General features: G+C 41.9%; 1 protein-coding gene across 8 annotated transcripts in view; it reads right to left on the reverse strand.

The window, feature by feature from the left end:
* LOC147010935 (uncharacterized) overlaps positions 1-15,344 on the reverse strand; it is a 234,455-nt gene that overhangs the window by 140,897 nt on the left and 78,214 nt on the right. For all 8 annotated transcript variants that reach the window (XM_085859819.1, XM_085859817.1, XM_085859816.1 and 5 more), the window contains 4 exons: positions 8,172-8,309; positions 3,925-4,173; positions 3,634-3,802; positions 880-1,046 (listed from right to left, as the gene is read on the reverse strand). In XM_085859819.1, the coding sequence (XP_085715945.1) occupies positions 880-1,046; positions 3,634-3,802; positions 3,925-4,173; positions 8,172-8,309 (723 nt within the window). The remainder of the gene's footprint in view (positions 1-879; positions 1,047-3,633; positions 3,803-3,924; positions 4,174-8,171; positions 8,310-15,344) is intronic.

Genomic DNA, 15,344 nt, shown 5'->3' on the forward strand with positions numbered 1-15,344 from the left:
CTCAACCAGAGTACACGCTGCATTCCACAGGAGCACAATATGATCTCTCGGAAAACCTCTCATTCATCAACACAGCCATCACAACTAGAAAGCATCTGAAAATGCAAAGCCCTTTGTACTCAAACCAAACTTGATGAAAATATAAATTTCATTAATTAGTGTTCTCCGTATTCACATAACAAAGGGTTGTTGAACATTTCATGACAAAATCTAAAATGGTAAAAACGTTATAGAATGAACAGACATACTGCGGCTAAAATGGTAAATGGTAAATAAAGAGAAACACGGACGAGATTTAAAAATAAATAAATAAATAACCTGTCTCATGCTAAAGCGTGGCGGATAGGCTGATAAAACCTATTTGCATTTACTGTGCCTTTGCCCTTTGACATTTTGACTCAATTTCATATTTTTCTCATAATAAAGATTTGTTGAAAATTTGATGACTTAAGCTCAAACAAAAAGGAAAAGGTTATACAGACAGAGGGGCACACACGCGCACACACACACACACACACACACACACACACACACACACACACACACACACACACACACACACACACACACACACACACACACGCACACACACACGCACACGCAGGGGCTTTGTTCCACCTTCTGAAACCCACATATAGAGATAACAACCAATCACACACCAACACCAACACGATTGCAAAACCCCATCTCCCACCTGCACAAAAGGGCTAATAAGTGAAAGAAAAGTTGTCCTTTACAATCTTCATCAAGAACAAAGAAAAAAAAACAACAACCTAGTTCTTACCAAGAACAAATCCCTGAAACTTGCGCACAGTGAGTGGAATGTAAGTAAATGAACACCATTTTTAAAGGTTGTTATTTGTAAAGGTCATGTAGTACCTGTAAATGTTTGTAGAGATATTCGATAAATGATCCATGGCCCAAAATCGCAAAGTCATGACCCTTGAAGTGTTCAGTCAGTCTCTTTTCAATCTTAACCAAGACTTCCAGAGTCACAGAAGAGCTTATGCGCTGCAGCTCTTCCATAAACTTTTGTTGCAATGTATCTGAGAATGCACGTTGAAGAAAAAATAAAGGAATAGAAACGAGGTATTCCTTTTCTTTCTTTCTTTTATTTATGCACACATCAACAATCATGGAGGAGCAGAATAAAAGAGGGGTAAAGGATCGAAATAGACAAATTGCTGTAACAGGGAAACAGTAAAAAGAAAGAATAACCAGATGCGTCATAGCAAAATGAGGAATTGTGGGTGAAGGGTGGTGGCACAGCAGGTGTGGTAAAGGACAGAGTTTAAAAAATATAAAAAAATTGAAAATAAAAAAGAGAGACCAAGATGTGGCAGTGAACAGCAGACATAACACCCTGGCAGGAAAAATTCAAGACAACAAACTCAGAAAAACTACTTTGCAAATCAAGAGACTCACAGGGGTCAATAACTGGAGGTCACTGTTAGGCTAGGACTTGGGGGAGGAAAACAAGGACACACGGTTTGCCATTTAATCCATGCTACCTTGAGGGGGGGGGGAGACATTTTATGACATCAGATGAAAGTCTTGGACACCAATATAAGCTGAAGAAGACAAATGAAAAACTTGGGCAGGTAGATTAGCAGGTCCAAATTTTCTCAAGATTGGCAGAGAGGGTTAGTCATACAGACTGCCTGATGAAATGAAGTGGAACTATCCTGTATATAGTGGAGTCATCTGAGAATTTATTTTCCAGTAATAGACAGGTCATTGATGCAACTCATATATCAATAACAGGATTGGTCCCAGAATGCTACCTTGAGGGGAAAACAGCAACATTTGGCCATTTCTGAAAAGACAGAGGTACAGCAGTCAACCTTAGCATGAGCAATGTCCATCATTGAACCCGTCTTTCAAGAGTATGGAAATCAGTTGTGAACATGTTCCAGAGAAAGACTTGACCAATTGCGAGCGGGTAGGTTTTTGTGGATGGTGAGAGAACTGTGATTTGAAACCTCATGTGGGCCTGATGTTGCATGATACAAGGTCTGAGGGCAAAAACACAATGGTTGCATGCTCCATGGAGAGAGATTTCATTCAGGTTAAAGTCAGTGCAGCTGCCTTTCCAGAAGGAAAAGGTAAGTTGCTTTCTCATAATTACTTCACAGCAGTCATTTTATCCGTGATAAAATGTTGGCCAGAATAGCTGTAGGCATGAACATATGAACTAATCATATGCTTGTGAAAGTCAACATCTCTCTCGCTATTCTCAGACAGTTGCTTCAACGCCAACGAGTCTGGCATTTCACTCAAGCAGATTGGCAGGGACTGCAAAGCAGCCATCTCTCTTCGGAATGGTCTCCTGCCATATCCACTACCCCTGATGTTAACTCAGCAGGGGAATTCTTCCACAGAAACTTGCCCTCTCTCCCATGCATAGACTAATCCCATCTAGTCTTCAATTATCCTACCCTTTTCCACCCATGGAACACTGAATCATGTGGTGAGGCAGTTGCTCTGAAACAATTTGCCTTCTCTTCCTGGAAGGCAAATCTGACTGAAGGCAATCTCAGTGCATTCCAAAAAGTCTGCAACAAGTGCCATAATTTCATTCTTTGGTGTTTGACCTTTTGAACCCACCCCAGGGGGCAGAGCCAAAAATGAAACTGCTCTTGCTTCTTTGTGCCACATGGTGATCATAACTAAATAAGGGTAGGGTCAAAAGGACAAATACCAAAAAAAAACTGCAATTATGGGCACATTTTAAAACATTACTGAATGAAACTTTGTAAATGCAATCAACATTGGGCTTTTTGTTTGACGCATGAAATATCTTCTTCTTCTTTCGGCTGCTCCTGTGAGGGGTCGCCACAGCGGATCATCCGTATGATCCGCATAGTGATTTGGCACACGTTTTACGCCGGATGCCCTTCCTGACGCAACACTGGTCGCCTCTTACGACACAGGGATATGGTACACCTATTTTAACCGGGGTATACACCGGCCCAGTACACTGGTACTCATTTCGCCAACCTCAGAAGGATGACAGGCTGAGTCAACCCCCTGGTGTATTAATTCAGTGGCCCAACGAGGCTTGAACTCAGGACCTTTTGGATCCCAAGCCGCTGCCCTAACCACTGCGCCAACACACCAGGCTAAGACACATGAAATTTGTAAAAAAAAAAAAAAAATTAATTGGATTTGACCCCGGTTTATGACCCAGGGTCACAGGGGTCAAAACAAGCAAATAAATTTCAACTCAAAATTTGATATTGGGTCAATCCTGGTGGAACCTTCTGCCATCTTTCAACTTTGCTGAAGGTGGGAAGCGTAGGGATTTGCATTGGCATGCCATCAACTTTGCTCTAGTTCTTTTACTCTTTTTTTTTTTTTAAAAACATGGGGATAGTAATAATAATAATAATAATAATAATAATAATGCAGCTTCCCTTAAAATCTTCAACATAGGAGGCAGAGCTGTTAGGGTTAGGGTTAGGGTTAGGTTGCACTAGTGTTGCAGCCTATGGGTGTTTGTCCATGCTCTACCCTTTTTAAATGCTGACCATTGAGCAAGCCGTCTGACTGCCCTTGACATTTTAAGTAAAAATTTTAACTCCAGGAACTAATAACCTTGCAAAGTCGGCAATGTGCAAAACACAGCTCTACCTTCAGAGGGAGGCGGAGCCTTCTGCTGCCTCCCTGTATTTTGAGGGGTCAGGTCCTGTTTCGCCACAAGGTCCTGTGGAGTCTCCAGAGAACCACAGCAAATGGACAGTTGGAAGAGCTTGCTGGCCAATTCGTTCGAGTACACGACATTTAAGAAAGCTTGAATGGACTGTTTTAAAATAGAAGAAAAAGAGATTGAAGCATGAAACTAGGGTAGCCAGCACAAACAAAAGTATTTCCACCAAAAAGTATTTAAATGTTATTTTCCCCACTTCCTTCGGTTCATTGTACCTTCTGAGTTCTCCTTCCAAAGATGTCAATCGAATTATCAAATACTTGTCGCACAACTTCAGCAGCTGTCGAGCTCATGTAACGCCCACGGAGCAAATCTTCCCAATTGTTGGAAGTGGTAAAAGTCATTAAGCAATTTCTTTTCAGCTTCAGCATCCTGTTTTCAACGTCTTCCTTCATTTCTCTCTCCAAAATAAAATGAGCCGATTCCTTTGCTTCAGCTTCTCCTCGAGCAACCTTTGCCACAACCTGTAGACAATAAATGCTTCATTGTGGCATCAGTGGCACAAGGTGGCAATATGGCAAAATAACCATGGTAGGTGATATGTCAGCAATGTGTGATCATAAATGAATTATTTATTTTTGTTCATTATTTATTATCCACAAACAGAAGGTAGATATTCTGCATATTACTTTGTCAACACCTGTGCAATTTAACTGTGTTGCATTATATATTTGCTATATATTCCCTCTGCATAGGAAACCGTCTAGGATTAAACTTTTTCGAGCTGCCGAATTCAAGGGTTGCTTCCTGGTTGGCGAACATGACTTCCATGCATACAAACAGATATTGGTTGACCACAATATTCAAGCTGTCCTCTAAAGTCAAGCCTTCCATCAGTACCATCAGAGCCCTTGGGGCCAGTGCATCTGATCTATGTTGATGAAACCCCCAAAAAATGCATACATGGATAATGCCTCCCTGAGTGAGCTGATGCAAAAAAGAGAGGATGTCAAGTCCTCATTGCGTGTCATGTTGCAGACAACTCGGCGGTATGGATATGCTCTGTGCTGATCATCGCCAAGTATCCGGAAACTTGTGCACACATGAAGTCTACCCCGGGTGAGGGGGCGCAAAAATTGATAACATTCGGCAATCGTTAATGTAATGATGCAGATCACCTTGCAAGGGGAAGCAAGAGCAGGGTCTGTTATGCCAGCCTGCTATTCCTTCCTTCTTCATGTGCAACACAAGGCTGCGAATAGCATCATTGGCTGGGGGTGCGGCTGTGTCGCTGATGCAATGCCCTTGTTACCAGAACACTGGTAATCATTTTGTTGACCTCAGAAGGATGACAGGCTTCGTCAACCCTCCCTGGTGTTAATTCAACAGCCCGATAGAGGCTTGAACTGAAGATCCTAGGATCTCAAGCCAGCCACCTAACTGTTAAGCCAACACCAGGTTTACGTCAGCCTGCAAACAAGTTGGATAACTAATGGTATTTACTGAGCACATGATACAGCTCATGAGTGCTATATGCTGCAGTGGTTCCTGCCCATGACGTACTATATTACTTTGTAACCAAAAGCGATATGAAAATACTATTTGCCACAATTTGAATCCAATAATTTTCCAAAAACGATAACATAGTATACGATTTAATGCATCAGCTCTATTAAATAGTCTTCTTTTGAACTCCCTTGTACCCTTTTTTCCATCAGGATTATGTTTTTAACTCCTGCAGCAGCTCCTTGTTTTTCTGCTTTACTGTGAAACCAAAGCAAGTATTGTGGCACAGTTAATGAAGCAGAAATTCCTCACATCTCATCTATGGAACCACCTTCCAGGATCAGTTCATTCCCACTCTTCCATCCAAGGGCTCAACCAAGCAGTGTACCACCACTCCGTATCATCCCTCACCTTGACGCATGATCTTTATGATTCTCGTTAATCCTTCCCAACCCTCTTACTTGTTGATTTCAGCATTCACACTCTCACACTCTGTCCCTTTTCTTGCTGATTGTGCCCAATTGTTGCCCAGCTACCCCACCATCAATTCAACCTTGCTTAGAGAGGAAAAATCCCCGTAAGCCTCAGTTAATGTATGGTCGGGCTACCTATGAGGGTGCGTGGGAGGGGGGGTGAGGTGGTGGGCAATTGCCGAAAATGCAGAAGGGGATGATTGGAGGTTCGGTTTTTCCATGGTGCACTGTGGTAAAACCTACAACATGCATTGCTAAACTATAAAATAAATTTTATATTTCTGAATAAACCAAACAAAAGTCTCATACAATGTTATTCCCTGTAGCATGACTAGGAATGGGAGGATGGATCACATCCAGTGTGACTACTCCTTGGCTTTTTTCACAAGATCTTCGCTATTCGTTGTTCACCTTGGCGTCTTGGTTTTCTATAGGTTTTCTTGGCGTATAGGTTTTCCATTATCATCGCTTTTCCAAAACCTTGTGAATTCTTGGCTTTTTTCATTGGCTCACCTTGGCATTTATGAAAATGAGGAGTGGTCACACTGATCACATCTATTGAGCATCACACAAGTGTTGAGAAAGGCATTTAGAAGTGATTTGCTGCATTTTCATCAATTATGTCATGACATTCGGCCCCATCATGACCTCTGGGATCGCAACCTAGAATTGAAGCACCCCAGGCAGAGGCCATAATTTTCAAACCCAAATCCATAATGAAACTGTGGACCAGGTGTCATATGTCAGGTGAATATGAATAGGCCAAGATATTTAATTTGTCTAATGTTCATCCATATGTGTTGAGGGATAAGCATAACTATATGTAGTTTTCCATTACTGTATATTATCTTGCCCCACATTGAGGTGCAGTGCAACATGCCAAGCCATGAGTGAACCCTGACTCCATGTGACCTGTGGGAAGCGCAATCAAGTGGGGTTTTCCAATACATAATCTCACCCCATAATCGGTGCATCATGCCACGTAAGCAGCTGCAATTGGACTACGACTCCAAAAAGTCGTGGTCCAAAACCAGCTGCCACGGAACAAACTGCAAACCTGTTGCAAATGGACCACAACCCAAAAGGAGGAACGGAGCTCTGACAAACCATCTCGGTGAGTCAAACACAGTCGGGCAGCGAGTCAAGAACAGGAGTATTGGAGAGTCCAGTTCACTTCAGAGAGTGTATTCAAGTCGAGAGAGAAGTGAATGTGTGTACCGAGCAGTCTGGAGAGAGAGAGATAGAGAGATAGAGAGATAGAGAGATAGAGAGATAGAGAGATAGAGAGATAGAGAGATAGAGAGATAGAGAGATAGAGAGAGAGAGAGATAGAGAGATAGAGAGATAGAGAGATAGAGAGATAGAGAGATAGAGAGATAGAGAGATAGAGAGATAGAGAGATAGAGAGATAGAGAGATAGAGAGATAGAGAGATAGAGAGATAGAGAGATAGAGAGATAGAGAGATAGAGAGATAGAGAGATAGAGAGATAGAGAGATAGAGAGATAGAGAGATAGAGAGAGAGAGAGATAGAGAGATCACGGGGTGAGAGAGATAGAGATAGATAGATAGATAGATAGATAGATAGATAGATAGAGAGAGAGAGAGAGAGAGAGAGAGAGAGAGAGAGAGAGAGAGAGAGAGAGAGAGAGAGAGAGAGAGAGAGAGAGAGAGAGAGAGAGAGAGAGAGAGAGAGAGAGAGAGAGATAGGAAACATCTGTGACTTCCATGGCCAGGCAGGTCAGCAGGATGAGAGGAAGCATCTTGATGTGGAGATTAAGGCTCAGTGAGTCATCGAGATCAACATGAGCTAATAGCAAAACTGCATCCTAGGGGAAGCAGCAGCTCGTCTTTTGTTTTGAATTTGTCCTTTTATGTTCCCCCTCTAGTTGGCACCGAGACCATGATCTAAGCGAAAAAATATATATATATATATATATATATATATATATATATATATATATATATATATATATATATATATATATATATATATATATATATATATATGGCATGCACATCAATGATCAGGATTGATTTCTTGTTTGCTGGTGCTGATTGCTATCAAAGTCCAGGTTGTGGAACAGTTTTAATGGAGGTTCAATTCCTTAGACTCCTGCAAAGGTGGTTTTAGATGGGTTCTGTGGAAAAAGCAACCAGTTGCAGTGCCATCCGTTCAGCCTTTCACTCACCGTGGTTGCATTGCTTCTGGGTGAGCCAGCCGTCCCTGGGATAGCCAAGTGGATCTTACGGATGATCGGCAATTAGCGAGAGGTGCGACACAAAGAATGCTTCCATCTCACCACAGGTAAGATAGACAGCCTCTTGGCAGTCAGCCACCGCTTATCTGGCACATTAGCCAAGTCTGGCACAGCCTCTTGGTCTTATCTACAACTCTCCAACTCCAATCAACTGGCAATACTTCCTTCGTTCAGGTTCAAACAGATTGTTATAAAATTCAATTATTCAACCAACGCCATCCACTTTCCGGGTCCTATTTTCCCCTCAGATGATGCAATAACAATAATTTGAAAAAAGACTCACAGATATTCCCAAGGCAATACTTGTAATCCGAACACCAAGGCTGTATGGGTCTTCTGCTCTGTACTTCTCCATCAAATACTTCATGAAGTCCGAGAGGTCAACTCTTTCTCGTCGGGGTCTGATATATGCCCAGAGACACTAGGAATAGAGAAAATGTCTTTAAACGATGCACTAAAAATATGACAATGTGAATGTCATATAAAATACACCTTTCAACTTTTGTAACTATTTATTGGGCTCCTTTTGAGGCCTGTATGGCAATATACATATGTCAAAACAGAGGTGATAATTCAATCAACCAAAAGTTGTTTGACATAATGTAAAAGAATAATGACAATTGCAAATTGGGGAAATCAGATTCCTGTTAAACAAGAAACGAAAGCACAACACATGTCCTGCATTTGCAAGTGCATAGTTACGAGTCAAAAAGGTGTATTCAAACATGGGAACTTCACATTCGTAATTATAGCATGGAAGTTAAAAAGTTATCTTTCATTTATAATCAAGGGATCAACTGTCCCTGAAACGTTCTGTTCAAATGAATAATTCCCTCAGTACAATGAGGATTTTATGGTGGGCAGGCAGGGGAAGGGGGAGGGCACAAGTATCTCATGATTTTCTGCTGGACTCGGTTATGAAAAATCTCAAGTCACCTCTCAGGCTCAGATTTTTAAACTGTGCACCTTGTGTTTATTAAATACCTCATGTCAACTGTGTGAACAAACTAAATAGCATTTTCATCCCCATCCATGATCCTGAAGCACCCCTCTTCTATAGAGGTAAAAAATATATGACATGGGATGTGAATGTGTTTATAATCATTAAAGCTTGTGATCGTTTAGTTTTTGAAATTTGAGTTATATTTTTCTTTAATATACACATAAGCAGAGCCATTTGGAAACAACATAAGATGAATACACAGTAATAAAGGAGAAAATGCTGTAATTTTTGGCCAGTGACTGTACAATGTAGCTGTTTCACACTTGTCAACTTCTCATTATTTTTTAACATTCCCAATTATTCCCACCTTCTGGTGGGGTCAGGTGGGAGAGAACGATTCTGGCCCAAGTCTTTATGGAACCGGCTATCCAGTCCTGACATTTGACTGGCAGGAATTTGAAATTTGTTCGGTGTACCGGTGATAACTCGCCCACGAGTCACGAAAAGACACCGTGAGGGTCTAACACCCACAAACAACCAGTGCTGGCAGGTGGGTGCTCCAGCTTAATGTCCTTCTGATGGATAGCACGCTTATCAATACAACACTCCGGATTATGGAACACCAGGGTTCATACATAATGCATCAGTGGGTCCAGGTTCGAAGAGTCCCAGTACAAGGAATTTTTGATAAAAGCACGAAACATTTGTTCATTATAATTAGACTATTGGCCATAGCAGATCCATTGCATTTTGCTTAAAGGCTAAGCGCATGTATGTGGTTACCACTCTGTTTCAAAAATGTCAAAAAATGAAGTTTGTTCCATTGCCTTCTCACTACATTTTCCTGAAAGTGCAAGTCTAACTGAGTTCAGAACAAAAAAAACCGTATCGCTTAATTACATATATATACCGAAATATGATACTTTGAAGAAGGGGTACCTATTCTGAAGGTTTTGCGAGTTTTCAATGAAATTACCGAATTTTGACATTTTTTTTTCATAAAATTTTCAAACCGGAGGTTTTCAACGCAAGCTCAGTTCTTAAAACTGTCAATTACCATGTTTTGCATTGAGTTTTCATATCAACATTATACGAGACGGGCAGAGGCTGCTATTCCGATAAGTTGTCTGTCCAGAAACTGGGTCAAAATTGGTCAGAACGGGTCAGGCTATCTTTTAGACCCTAATTGTCTTTGTGGACAATGTTTAGAAGCTTAAATAAACAAAAGTTGGCAAGCTAGTGTGCTACTTTCATGTGATAATAACACACAAAAAATTATACATATAACAATGATAGATATCGATATGTCGCTTCATTTTGGTCCTGTTGCCACAGCAACGGAAAGGAAAATTTGGAACATCAGCTAGTTTCTGAATGTATAATACGTATTAAACTGTTTTGGTGTGTGGAGATTGCATTGTAAGCAGTTTTATTTAATTTTGAGTGCCTACCTGTCCGTAGCCTGACTGCTCGGCGATTTTCTGTTTTGTACACTCTTTTGTTGCACAGCTTTTACAAGTCCAAAGACAAATTTGCCGACGGCCGATTTTACCTGTAAAATACACAGGGAGTTTGTCCCTCCTGGATCTTCAAGTGAAGGTCTATACAATATCCTGTGGATGAACTTCCTATAGGTCCACTTTTTATCAGTCGATGGTTTCTCAGAAGCCGAAAATTAGGTAGATTTTGAAGCTCAGCGATTTATTTTCGGCTTCCATTTTAACCCGGAAGTATGACGTCAAAACCCGGAAGTAACATAATTTATCTGACTTTCCGGCCAGTTTCCGGCGTTCCGATTCCCAAAATAAAAAAATATATTAATTTGTCACTTCTGAAGGTATGAAAATGGACTTTTCATTTTTTTCGGCTTCCCTCAACTGCCTAGTATCATAGTCTCGAGGACTTGGTCACTAGAGACTAGTTAGTCTACCCAAAATGGGTGTGGATATGTCCCTGAATTGGGAGAAAATTACCAAAATAATTTTTCTTTTTTGGCAAAATAAATGAAGGTCATAGTATGTAACTTATTCTAGCAACTAATGTAATAATCAAAATACCAATTTGTGGGATTATTAAGAAATAATACATACCTATTTTTTTATTAGTGCTCTATTCAGTGACTGTCAGATGCTGAAAAGCACCAAAAGAGAGATTCATCGAACAAATTCTTGGACGTAAATTTTCAATTCAATCAATTCTGGGAGTAACAAAAAGCTCTCTAAATTCTCCAAAACTGTTTTAACTGCCTTCTAAATTAATAAAAAAAATTAAATACCTGGAAAAATATTTTAAATTTTTTATAAGAATATTAATTTTTTAATCAAATTCCAAAAAGTGTGACATGCAGTCAGACAAAAATACAAAATTACTCTAAACCAAAGCCATGCATGTTTTCAATATATATTTTTTATACTATTATATCTATATCACTGTGCCCCATTTGTAAATAAATTTTAGTGAAAATAATCTGATGCGCAGAAGAATAAAAGCATTTTTTTTAAAACGTGACGTGCAGTCGGACATTTGGGTTGGAAAGTTCGGTCAAGCCGCTGTAATTAAGTATCCACCCGGATAATCTCAATTTTTTTTTGCATTGATTATTGGTAATAAGTTGAATAATTTAAAACACGTAAATATGAGTTATTGATAAACTAGTCATTTTGTTCGGGGATTTCATAGTCCCAGGCTCTAAAAGGGCAATAAAACAAGAAAAAATAAAAATATGCCAGAATGTGCATATATCATGCGAATCCACCACTGACCGACACAAATGCTGATTTTCTCAGACGGTGGGTCACAACCTTTTGATTAGATGAGAAATTTCATATAGAATGTTTTATATGCTGTATTTTTGCATGGTCTAATTACTAATATATGTCATATTTTAAGGTGAAACAAGAAAAACGGCCAATACTGGGCATGTATATTCAATACAAATCCTGTAGATTCAGTAATATACATCATAGACCCATGAACCAAAATATTTTAAGGTCCTATACACTGTCTGTGCAATGAACCAAATTTCATGACCAGTAGTAGTCTTTGTGACTTTCAAAAATGCCACTCAAGTCAGGGTATGCCCTAAAATAGGGGTGGTAACCACTTACATGTGCTTAGCCTAAAAACAAAATAAAAAAAGTTAAATTTCAATTTTGAAAAGTAACATAAGATGAAAACGAGAGTTTAGAAAATACCTTACTCTGTACAGTCTTGAGGGAAAGAACGTGGGAAGGGTCTTTTAAAAACTCTTACTTTGCGTTTCCGAGTACAATCTATATTTTCGATGAGCCGCAATTTTGTCTGAATCTTGATATTCCCCAACGCTGAGAGATCAAGTGGCAAATTTGATTGGTCGAGATGGCATAATATTGTCGCGGGTTGGGCAGCCAAGGGTTAACCCCCGACCCAAATGACGGGCGGTTAACACCGCCAACCCCCGGATGGCCGAACTTCTTACTGCAGACTTACTGCCGAAACTCAAGAGATTAATGCACGTGCGGCAAAAGGGACAGGATGGAGGGACGGAGGCATGGGGAACACAGCACAAGGGGGGTTTATACTTGAACCCCACGACAAATACACGGATACAGTTACTTAAAATGAACACATTTAATGAAAAGACAAATATCAACAAAGGTCAATAAGCAAAAGGTAATGATAATAACGTGAAGTAAATGAAAGCAAGTCGAGGCGCCTCTGCACACGGACTTGAGTACAGACAAAGGGAAACGAAATAAGAACACTCTTTCTTTATTCTTGTACTCCCAACAGAGCTGCAAAATTCTCTCAAAAAAATTTCCCCCTCACCTTTCTCCCACCTTTCATCCCCCTCACTCATCCTTCTCAAAGTTTCCCCCCCTCTCATCCACCAAGCTGCCTCCCTCCACTGCCCTCTCACCTCCATCTCTTCACTCCACCTCCTCAAATCCTCAACTGCCTTCTTCCTTGTATCTTGTCCCCCCTCTCCCCCAGCACCACAGAGCCTTTTCTCCTCCTCATTCAGCCCCCTCCCCTCGCTATTCTGCAATAACCCACACTTTCAACAACCCTCCTTACCTCCCCCCCTCGTCCCTTGTCCTACCCTCCCCCTCCCCCTCCACCTCCTGCACCCAAAGCCTCCTCCCCTACCTCTTCATTAAAAGTGTGGACCTCAAATATCCGGGGCCTTCGCTCAAACCTTTCAGATCTTTCCATACAGGTTGCCACTGACAAACCAGACATTATCTGCCTAACAGAAACTTTCCTCTCCCAAGACGTGTCTGACTACCAAGTATCTCTCCCCGGTTACTGCCTCTTACGGTATGACAGACCTGAGCCTCGTCCTGGTGGAGGTGTTGCTCTCTTCATCAAAGACTCTATTCCTCACTCTCCATGCACTGCTCTCACTCCCCCACACCCCCAGGAATACCTCTGGCTTCGGCTTCCCCTCCACTCCCACCTAATGTTTATATGTGTACTGTACCATCCACCGAACAGTGATGACTCCATCTACACCTCACTATCCGAAAACATGGACCATCTTCTATCTTCTCATCCAAACTCTCTCTTCCTCTTATGTGGTGACTTCAATTGTCATCACGCCAGTTGGCTAGGTGTGGGTACCTCTCTCACCTGCCAAGGCACCTCAGCAAAAGCTTTCTGTGACTCATTGGGACTGACTCAATCGGTCAACTTCCTGACCCGGATCTCAACCAACGGTACTCCATCTCTTCTGGATCTGATTTTGACAAATTTCCCTGACAATATCTGCTGCTCTTCCTTCGCTCCAATTGGTTCTTCTGACCACGTCCTTGTCAAAGTGGACATCTCTCTGGCTGTTATCAGAGAACCACCTCACCGCCGTCGAGTCTGGCATTTCACTCAAGCCGACTGGTAGGGTCAAAGAGCAGCCATCAAACTTACAGACTGGTCTCCTATCACTACTTTCTCAAACATCAACTCATCCTGGGAATTCTTTCAAAGAAACTTGCTCTCCCTCATGCACAGATTTATCCCCTCTTGTGTTCAGTTGTCCTACCCATCCTCCCGCCCTTGGTTTACTGAAGCTTGTGGCGAGGCAGTTGTCCTGAAACAACTTGCCTTTGCCTCATGGAAAGCAAACCCAACTGAGGGCAATCTCAGTTCCTTCCACAAAGCTCGGAACAAGTGTGTATCTACCCTCAGGAGAGCCAGAAAACAACATCTTTCTCATCTCAAGTTTGAACTCTCAAACCTCTCTCCCTCCTCAAAATCCTGGTGGCGTTTAATCAAATCTGTTTCTGGTGTATGTTCCCCCTCCATCCCCTCCTTTACCTCAAATGGCCACACTGCTGATTCCACACGTGATAAAGCTGAATGTCTAAACTCGGTGTTTGCAGCTAAATCTTGTGTCCTAAACCCATCACTATCTCTACCCACTTTACCCAGTCGCACCCAACTGTCCCTGGACTCTGTATCCTTTTCTCCTGACAAGGTGGAGAGCTTGCTTTCAAACCTCGAGTCAGATTCTGCAACCGGTCCAGACGGCATCAGCCCACGTGTCCTCAAAGCCTGCTCTTCTGCTCTTGCTCACCCTCTCTCTGTTATATTCACCCTCTCATTTGCCCAAGGTCATCTGCCATCTGCTTGGAAATCTGCTAACATCACTGCCCTGCATAAAAAAAGGTGCAAAAACAGATCCCGGTAACTACAGACCAATCAGCCTTCTCCCAATCATCAGCAAGGTTATGGAATCAATCATCGCTTCAGACATGAAATCCTTCCTCTTCTCCAATGGCTTGATTTCCAATCATCAATTTGGTATCAGACAAGGTCACTCTACCCTGGATATGCTGCTTCTGCTCTCCCATCAATGGATGGAGGTCCTCAATGCCAGACAGGAAATCCGAGCCGTATCCCTGGACATATCACGTGCTTTTGACACAGTCTGGCACCCTGCACTACTCACCAAACTCTCTTCACATGGTATTCAAGGCCATCTCCACTCATGGATCGCAGACTTCCTCTCCTGTCGCAGTCAACGTGTGGCCCTAAATGGAGTTCTTTCATCCCCTCTTCCTGTGCAGGCTGGAGTTCCTCAAGGTAGCGTTCTGGGCCCTGTTCTTTTTCTGGTTTTCATCAATGATCTCTCGGACTCTCTGGAAAATCCTCTATTTCTCTTTGCCAACAACTCCACCCTCTGCCGTACCATCTGTCATCCCTCAGACCGGCAAGCTGCAGCTTCTTCGCTCACTGCAGATCTGGATAAAATCACAAACTGGTCCATCATCTGGAACATGTCTTTCAATCCGGACAAATCTCACACTCTCACCATGTCTCTCTGAAAGGACCGTTTGGAAACCCCCTTCCCCCCCAATCCACTTTCTCAATAATCCTCTGGAAGAAGTCCTTTCTTTCAAGCATCTGGGTCTCACTATCTGCCAGGACCTTTCCTGGGAAAGCCACATTTCCAACCTCGCCTCAAAAGCCAGTCGCCGACTGGGAATCCTCCGTCGTGCAAAGTCCTTCCTCGGCCCTCTTGAGCTCCTGACCACT

Source organism: Eptatretus burgeri, chromosome 16 (genome assembly GCF_056783735.1).
Source record: "Eptatretus burgeri isolate ZD-2024b chromosome 16, Ebu_testis_v1, whole genome shotgun sequence".
Taxonomy (NCBI): Eukaryota; Metazoa; Chordata; class Myxini; order Myxiniformes; family Myxinidae; genus Eptatretus; species Eptatretus burgeri.